Here is a 9624-nt window from a genome sequence, read left to right on the forward strand (position 1 = left end):
AGTGATAGCCTTCCTGTTGAGTGTCCTCTGGGTAGCAGTGCTGGTCGCTGAGCTTAGTGGCAGACTTTGTGCGTGGCCTGCGCAAGGCCCTGAGTTGCATGCTTAGGCCATGGTGGTGCAGGCCTTGCTAGTTTTTAACGTTTGAACATACATTTTTATGGCTCTGATGTTCTTAGGAGTCTATCATTCTACTTAGGTTGGCCTGATGTGTGAATAAAATAATGTGAAACTAGAGAGTGCTGTCTTAGAATGGCTTCAAATGTGACAAGTGATCAACAAAAACTTTTTCTTGGAAAAAAAAATGAAGCTTGCCATTTTCTTCCTTACATATGTACTAATACTTTATTTTATTTATTTATTCATTTATTTTGCTTTTTTGAGGTAGAGTTTCTCTGTGTATCCCTAGCTATCCTGGAACTTGCTGTGTAGACCAGGCTGGCCTTAAACTCAGAGATCCTCCTGACTCTGCCTCCCACGTATTGGGATTAAAAATGTACACTACTGCTTCCTGGCACTTTTCTTAATTTTTAAAACTGCATTTATTTGTTTGTGTTTGTGTGTATGCTTGAGCAACGTGGCTTGTGTGTGGGGATCGGGGACAATTTTTGGCAGACAGTTCTCTCCTTTCACCATGTAAATCCTGCTGAGTGGGCTGGTGGCAAGTGCCCTTACCCACTGAGCTATCCTGTCTGCTTCCTGTCCATCTTTTAATCTGAGCATTCTTATTTTACTCAGTGATTTCTGTATATTATTATTAAAGTGGAAAACCCACTCATCATTAGGATCTTTGAAATTTTGAACAATTTTTTGTATGTTATATATTTAAATTTTTTTATTACAAATACCTACATAAAACAAAAATCGTCTAGTTTAACCTAAAAATAAAAGCCTAAGTAATAAAAACTTTGAAAGTTCAGAGGGTTTGTTTGTTTTTTCTTTTGGTACGTTTTTGCTCTTATTTTCTTTTTCTATTTAGATAATAAAACACGAGAATAAAGTTTTCCATTTAAGACTATTTTTTTTTTTTTTTTTTTTGTAAAAGCAAGTATAAAAAATGGTGGCTTGTGCCTGTGGTTCTTCATGGGTGGTCTTGTGTTTCCCAGGACAATCAGTTAACATCACTTCCTCTGGATTTTGGAACTTGGACCAGTATGGTAGAATTGAATTTAGCCACTAATCAGCTCACGAAGATCCCAGAGGATGTGTCTGGTCTTGTTTCTCTTGAGGTGAGTGAGTGTAGATGAGTGGCTGTTAACCTGAGGCTCACCAAGGAAGCTCAGTCCTACCATTTAGGTCAAACTCGAGGAGTCTTTATTAAATGTTAAATACTGACCAAGGAAGCTCAGTCCTACCATTTAGGTCAAACTCGAGGAGTCTTTATTAAATGTTAAATACTGACCAAGGAAGCTCAGTCCTACCATTTAGGTCAAACTCGAGGAGTCTTTATTAAATGTTAAATACTGACCAAGGAAGCTCAGTCCTACCATTTAGGTCAAATTTGAGGTAATCTTTATTAAATGTTGAATACTGACCAAGAGATGGACTTTAGTCAGAACCACTCCCTGGAATTTCCCAGCTTAGGGGCCCTGAAATCTGTGTTGCAAGGGCTTATAAGGACAAACTTAGTAGGCCATTGTACTTTCCCATGAAAGAACTTCAACCCAGCATTCCAGGAAGTTGCCTGGTCCTTGGGCGGATGGGGCTTACAGGTTAAGTGTAGGTATTACAATTTAGGATGTCTGAGAACCCTGCAGACTTAATGTTAATGTCAGCAGTTCTATTGGTTAAAGATTGTAATTGAGATGGTCACTACTATGCTCCATCAGATGCACCGCCCTGTTTAGGATAGTGCAGTGTCTCCCTCCTGAGCCACCTCTGCATAACAAAAGCTGAGAGATTTAAATGCTGTATCTCTGAAGAGAAAGATATCTAAAATTCAGCACCTTTAAAATATTTTTTCTTAAGTTCTTTTAGGAAACATGACATTGTTTGTCAAAATAATTATGGATTCTTTAGACTGACATTCAAAGCATTTATTGTATGGCTTGACCTAATTTTATCACTCCTCTGTGTATTGGCCAAGTGTTGTACATATTTCAAGCTCTGTGTATAGCCCTAGGGTCTGGAATATTGTGACCCTTTTCATTTTTTTTCTTTTAAAAAGCGTTTTTCCCCATAATTAAAGAGAGTCAAGAATGACTACCACTGTCTTTGATTAGTGAACTTTTATCTTCAGTGTATAACTTACTAAGATAGTAAATATGCTATTTTAAAGATTTTTTAACTTTAAAAAATTGTATTTTATTATATCATAATGCAGTGGTTTTCAGTTTCGTAGTTCTGCAAGCCTTTAATATAATTCCTCAAGTTGTGGTGACCCCTCAACCATAAATTAATTTCATTGCTATTTCATAACTATAACTTTGCTACTGTTATGATTCATAATGTAACTATCTGGTGTGTAGGCTGTCTGATTGCAACCCCTGTGAAAGAGTTGTGTGACTCTCAAAGGGGTCACAACCCAAAGATTGCGAACCACTGTCATAAGGAAATCTAGTGCAATGTAGTAGTTAGACGCGTTGGCTTTGTAGTAAACAGATGGGAATGCTGGCACACTTCAGTCACTCCTGCAGAGTGAGATGAGGTGGCAAGTGCTCCATAGTCTTAGTTAGGATGAAATAAATAAGGTAAACATAGTACAAGGTCCTAATAAACTCCAGCCATGACTGCTATTTTATTGGTCTTACTGTATGTGTTTTTTATGGATTTTATAAACTGGGGCAAATAAGCAGACTTACAGTCAGCTACTGCTGTGTGTGTACATTTCAATTTGCTGTTCTTTGTACTGCCTCAGTCCCCAGTACTTTCTCCCTGTTTCCATGTTGAATTATAACTTCTGAGAAAAAGGACTCTAGTTCCCTCAGCTCTTCTCACCCCTTGAGTGTTTTTAGGATGTACTGAAATAAAAGTCTAAACAGTGACTTCAGTGAGTTCATCTAGACAGCTGTCAGTCGACTGCTTACCTTCCTAAAATGAATACTTTAAGGCATTGTAAATAAGTAATCAGGTCTTATTAATACTTATAATTGTTCACGGTCAAAATATTTTAATCTTAAGGCAAATAGTTTTGTTTTTCTTTTAAAATTTAGTTAAAAATAAACTACTTCCTTGTTTTTATTAATTTTTAGGTAAAATTGAATTAAAATCTGTTAGTTTTAAAATGTATTAGCCAATTAAATATTTAATATATTTATAACTCTTATGCTTAATGCTTATTTTTAGAAATTGACATTTTTAAAAATAAATATATAGTGTCCTCTGGTGACTCAGAAAGTGCTCTCAATGTCTGTTTAGGTTCTGATATTATCGAACAATCTTCTAAAGAAGCTTCCCCACGGTCTCGGGAACCTTAGGAAGTTGCGCGAACTAGACCTGGAGGAGAACAAGCTGGAGTCCCTGCCCAACGAGATCGCTTACCTTAAGGATGTACAGGTGCGGCTCCCCTGCTTCACAGTGTTAACGCCAGAAGTCCTCAGAAACCATTCCAAAGTCAATGTTTTTCTTTAGATTTTGATATTACTCTTGAATTAAAGAATTTTGTCTTATTGTTCATGTGGGAACATGAAATACACTGCTTTTGTTCTAATAAGCAAGTTTACCCACCCTAGTTCTCCTGTTAATTTAGTTTGTTCTTTAACATACCATTTTAAGTGTGCATCAGTTGGAGGAAGTGCATGTATAACTTTATTTTGTTACTGTTTTAGAAATTAGTCTTGACAAACAACCAGTTGACCACTCTGCCCAGAGGCATCGGTCACCTTACCAACCTCACACACCTTGGCCTTGGAGAGAACCTGCTTACCCACCTTCCTGAGGAAATTGGTACGAGCCTGTGGCTGCTTGACACTGCTGGTTAATTTTGTGCTTTCAAACAGATTGGCTTGACTTTTAATGGAGTGCCAATGATTTTATTCATAAGTTGTTAGAATTAATACTGTATTTGAGAATGTTTTAGAGTGTTTATGCTATCAAGAGATTTTATTTATAAATCTCAGCGTAGAAGAATTATTTTGTTTTTCCAGACTTAACAGTTACATGGGCCTGAATTAAGTTAACAGTATCTGTGCTGAAAAGTATCATTTCTGTTCCCCCCCCCCCATTTAGATTTTATTTATAGTAGCCAGTACTGAAACTATAGGCATAAGTCACCTTGCATAGCTTCCAAAAGAACATTCCTGGTAGGGCTTTAGGGTTAGCAGTCCACAGACAGTACTGCTTGCTATCCATACTCTAGTTTACTTTGAGACTTTCCCCAAATGTACTCATGTCTGTTATTTATATAATTGATGCAACCACTTCGAATTTAGGCAGTGGAAGTTGTAATCCTGCTTTATAAGAGTTAATCAAATAGTACCTCAGCTAGCAGTTCTGTGGATTGTGGTCTGCTCTCTGTAGTGCTCTGTTCTGAAAAAGCAAGATAAAGGAGTAAAGAATAATTTTAGAAGTGGTAGGCAGTTTAAACTTTGGTTCTGCCACTTAACCTAGCTTTGCAACTTTGGGTAGAGGCTTTGAGCCCCTAAAGTCTTACCTGAAGATCATACAGGCGGCCCTGAGATTTACATTAAACAAGTCTGTCCTGCTGGCTCTTGGCTTACTGCTTTCCTAGTGTTATTGGCAAGGAGGCTGCATTTTGACTTTTAAAATATAGGTTTTAAAATCCATATGTGAACTCCTCACTGATCCAACAGAATCTCTGAAAATGCAGTTTCAAAAAAACTCTTAAGCACTCGGGAGGCAGAAGCAGGCGGATCGCTGTGAGTTCGAGGCCAGCCTGGTCTACAAAGTGGCCAAGGCTACACAGAGAAACCCTGTCTCGAAAAACCAAAACCAAACCAAACCAAACAAACAAAAAAACCCGAAAAACAACAACAACAACAACAACAAAAAACTCTTAAACTTCAAAACCATTGTGATTTCATTGGCATAGTGTGACCTATACAGGGGGGTTTTAAAAGTCTCCCCAGTAGATTTGAATGTGCTGCAGTTTGAAATCCACAGTTGTCCAAGTTTTAAGAGTAGTAATTGTTTTTTTCCTCCCTAAACAGGTACACTGGAAAATCTAGAAGAACTATATTTGAATGACAACCCTAACCTTCACAGCCTCCCCTTTGAGCTTGCTCTCTGCAGCAAGCTATCAATCATGAGTATTGAGAACTGTCCACTCAGTCACCTCCCACCTCAAATAGTTGCTGGAGGGCCTTCATTCATTATTCAGTTCTTAAAGATGCAGGGTCCATATCGTGCCATGGTCTGATACAAACTACTGGTCCCACACACTGTTCAAAAATAGACTGCCATTAATGTTTCATATCTATATCTGTATCTGTGTGGATATTGATCTATGGCAGATTTATAAAGACTGCATTATGTGTTTCTGCTAATAGAGGAATCATAGCCATTTAGATTTTTTTTAATTCTGTAAAAAAAAAAAAGCTTATATAAGTTTTCTTTGCTAAATTTGATGGATCTTTTTCTGTTGTGTAATCTGATATGCCAGTTTGTTTAAAAATCTTCCAACAAATTAGGAAGTCATTAAATTTAAGGGACAAAGTAGAATAGTTAGATACATGTTTCTCTTAGAAAAATGTGGGCCAAAAATTTGTTGCAGCTTTTCATATACATTTCCCCATAAAATTGCCTGATCTTTATAACAACACAGGCCCTGAAGGTAGAATTTTTCTTTAATTTATTTTGAAATTTGAAATTTAAATTTTATACATTGTTTACATTCAGAGGGAATCACTGGATTATTTTGATTTGCTCTGTTTTAATCAGTCAGATACAGAGTTTCTATTCTCTGTTAAAGAATTTGCATCAGCTAGTTTAAATATTAAATGATACTTTGTTGTTGAAACAGCTGGCAAACAGAAAATATACATTTAGATATCAACATTTCCATTAGTTTTATTTTTTTGATGAACTGTAAAGCAAATATCTGAAGTGAATCTTTGGGGTGGGGGTAGTGAAGCCTTTCCTAGAATAAGTATGTTTTACTTTGGGGGAGCGGAAATCTGTGGTGAGAGGGTGTTTTGGTTTTTTTTTGTTTTTTTTTTGTTTTTCCTTTTTTTTTTCTCCCCATTCCTGAAAGTTGCAGATCCACAAAAATTTAACAAAATAATTGGCAAATAAATAATACATAAACACACATTCTATATATGTATATACAATGCTATATAGATATGTATTTATTATATCATAAACTGCAATAGGTAACTTTAAAGACTTCTCCCTTTCCTTGTACAATGAGATGAATGTCTCTCTCTAAAGATTGCAGTATATGTATGTTTCAAGGGTATTTAACAGTGTACTATGGTTTTATATCTTGACTCGCCTTGTACATCTTTCTGTTCTGGAGTATCTGTGTCTAAGCACAATATCTTCATACAGTGCTGTATTGCTGCTGAACTAAATGCACTTTCCCCATGTATGGGGCACTGGCTTCAAACAATTCAGTTCAGTATCGTTACTTTCAATCTCATCTTTCCTTTGTTAGTAGGTGGTAGTACCATTATGGAAAAACAGCACATTGCATTGACACCATTGGTAGTTCTGTGGAAGTTATGTAGGATGTGCATGTTCTGTTTGATAATTTTTTTTGCTTTACTGCTTTTATGAATATCAAAACTATAAATGTGTGCCCCTTACATAGTATTCTTATTTTTGGCAGTGTTAGTCCAGGTCAGTTTAATTACTGAGGAGAACCTGCAGAGCGAGTGCATCTTGATATAATCCTGAAACACACCTCCTTATAATGAATAACTATTACATATAATTAAAGATTGCTGCTTGTTCTTTTGTTTTTTTTCCCCTCCCCTACTTTTTGGGTATTTTGTTCTAAACAACTATTTTTAAAAATTAAAACTGTAATATCAAGGTAAAAATTTGGACCTTTGCTTTTCCTGGCACTCAAATTCAAGGCTGGGTTTGAGGTCACATCTGCGTTCATAACTGGCAAATTTGTAAGGAGCAACTAAGAAATGGATGGCAGGTGAAGATATAAAACCATAGAATGCTTCAATGTGCTGTAAAACTATTGTAGATGTTCACTGGATTTTACAAAGTAATATCCTTTCTTCTTTTCCATCTACTGTGGCTTTTCAGTTAAGATTTTGTTTATAAAAGGAATTTATTACAGTTCTACCTAGAGCTTGTGTGTGTGGTTTTTTGTTTTTGTTTTTTTTTAATTCACATTTGATTGTATTGATGTTAAGGTCATAGAACTGAAACTTGAGAGGTAGTGGTCCAGTGTCTTTTTTTTGTAAAAACATGGTTTCTTGAGATGGAAATATATGAACAAATGTTAAACAATTTGTTTTCCCTATATTTATTTAAGTTATTCTTCAACATGGGTGGGAAATGGTCACTGTTAGAAGCCTTTTTAGGATGCAAACTGTAGATCTTCTTTATGCTGTCTTAGGAGAGCCCTTTAATTTCATGACAGTTTCTACCAAGAAACCAAGCAGGACTCCAATTTGGGGGAGGAGGACTTGTCAGATCAAGGTACTTAATACTTGAGTAAGGGATGACGATGACTGACCACATGAGTTAAGGTTTTCATAAAATGTTAATGGTACTAGTCACTATTTTAAAAGTTGCTTTTTCTTTTTTAAGAATAATGTTTAGACTCTCCATAAGATTTGGTGAGTAATCATAGATGTTATCTTAAACGTGTAAATATTGGTTCATTAATTTGGAACTTTACACAGAAAAGAGAGGTGGTGATTTATAGATGAATACTAACAGACGTAGAAACTCTTGGTGAGACAAAGAAACATAAATGTTAATTTGTACTTACTTAAAAGGTGGGGAATGCAATTGGAATGAATTCTGAAAGCTTGAATTACAAGTTTCTAGTTAATTTTGTGTAGTTTGAGCCATTTAAAGTGAACAGATTCTGGGCTTGGATATAGCTAAGTGAAGGATATGGCCTAGCATTCACAAGGTCTTGGTTCAACCCCAGAACTCCCACCCTCAATAATACAAACAAAAACTAACTACACCATTAAAAAAACGAAATGTGTACACTCAACCAGGCATGATGGTTCAAACTCAAGGCTGATGCAGAATGATCTCAAGTTTGAGAGTAGCCTGGGTGATGTATTAGGATCTTGTCCCTCAAAAACCTTCAAAAATAAAGAGCTTGCCACTCAAGAAGTAAATGTCCTGTTCCACTGCAGCTGCCGACACCTTGTGAGTGCCTTTATGGTGGAACCGTGGAGAATGTCAGCCCCAGTGCTCTTTTAGCAAAAGATGCTCTGGGGCCTCATTAGCCATCTTTTGTTTTTAACCAAGCATCTTTAATGTCATTTACACCCTGGAGGTTTTTGTGGGTGGGGCCTTGCCCTCAAGGCATCTGTCCTGTCCTACTGTCCAGTGCTTTTCCTTAATCCTGCTTAATCTTAAGGGTCATGGTGGATGCATCAACAGTTGCTTTAATTGAGTTTAATACTTCTTTCCTCATCAAAGTGCATGTTTCAAGTCCTCTGATTTTTTTTTTCTTTCTCTTTTTCTTTTTCTTTTCTTTTTTTCTTTTTTCTTTTTTTCATTTCAGCTGTCATTACAAACTTGGGTAAAAGCTGCAAGCATGTAACAATGTGTTAAAATTTCCTATTAGTCCATTGCTTTTATATCTAACTTCATAGCCAAATTCTCTGTCAGAATGCAGCATGAATGGCCTCCAGTGTCCAGCCTGCCTACCCACCCCCACCCACACCTGAAATATAAGCAGCATGTGCTGGCCATATTTCTGTCAGCCTTGTGTTCTTGTGAGTACTCACCAGAACTGACCACTGGGCTTTGACTGTAGGGCTTAACCTGTTGGCACTGTTGGTCTTTCGTGTCCCTTCCCAAACCAAAGTACCAGTAGCCTAGCTGGTACCAATTTTGTGTATTTTCTTGTTACTAAAACAAATTATTTGATAGAAACAAGAAAGGAAATGTTTATTTTGGTTCTGGTTCCGAGACATTTGTGTCTGGTTTGGTATGAGGACAGCACAGATGTGCTCATTCTGGCAGTGCAGTGTTGGGGTCTTAGTGGAGCAGAAAAGGCAGGATCAGAGGTGGGTGGCCTACTTCTGTCAGCCAGGCCTGCATTCCATAGGCTTATTAACCTGCAAAGTAATGTCACCAGCTAATAGGCCTGTGTAGTGAGTGCATTTAAATACCATGTAGTGATTGCAAATCTTCAAAACAACCACTGCAAATTATTCTTCATATAGGCTGCCTTCCAGTTTAATGTAGTGAGTTTCTTTGTACCTAATTTTCCAAACAGGAATTGAATGGCTTTTTCTTCTACTGTTATTTATTCATGAGGGGTTTAAAAAATAATTTGGATCATCATAATTCCATTTTGTCCACAAACTTTTGAGTATGACCCTTTTTTTGAAACCTTTACAAACTTACCCTGTTTATAGTTTTTAAATGTTTGTTTTTAAGGGCTCATTTGTGTATTGAGTCATAAAATTAGTTATCCCCTGTAAATCTCACCCCTGTCCTTTCAAGATGAGTGAGTTTCTAGGGAAGGGACTGGGTTACACACTCAACTAAGGTCACGTCACAGCTGAA

General features: G+C 36.7%; 1 protein-coding gene across 1 annotated transcript in view; it reads left to right on the forward strand.

Annotated features, from left to right (window-relative positions):
• Nucleotides 1–5573, forward strand: part of Shoc2 (SHOC2 leucine rich repeat scaffold protein) — a 74438-nt gene extending 68865 nt beyond the window's left edge. The window contains exons 6-9 of the mRNA XM_051146787.1: nucleotides 1104–1226; nucleotides 3355–3492; nucleotides 3765–3882; nucleotides 5106–5573. Coding sequence (XP_051002744.1) covers nucleotides 1104–1226; nucleotides 3355–3492; nucleotides 3765–3882; nucleotides 5106–5314 — 588 coding nt within the window. The 3' untranslated portion in view covers nucleotides 5315–5573. The remainder of the gene's footprint in view (nucleotides 1–1103; nucleotides 1227–3354; nucleotides 3493–3764; nucleotides 3883–5105) is intronic.
• The last annotated feature ends 4051 nt before the right edge of the window (nucleotides 5574–9624 follow it).

Source organism: Acomys russatus, chromosome 5, assembly GCF_903995435.1.
Source record: "Acomys russatus chromosome 5, mAcoRus1.1, whole genome shotgun sequence".
NCBI lineage: Eukaryota > Metazoa > Chordata > Mammalia > Rodentia > Muridae > Acomys > Acomys russatus.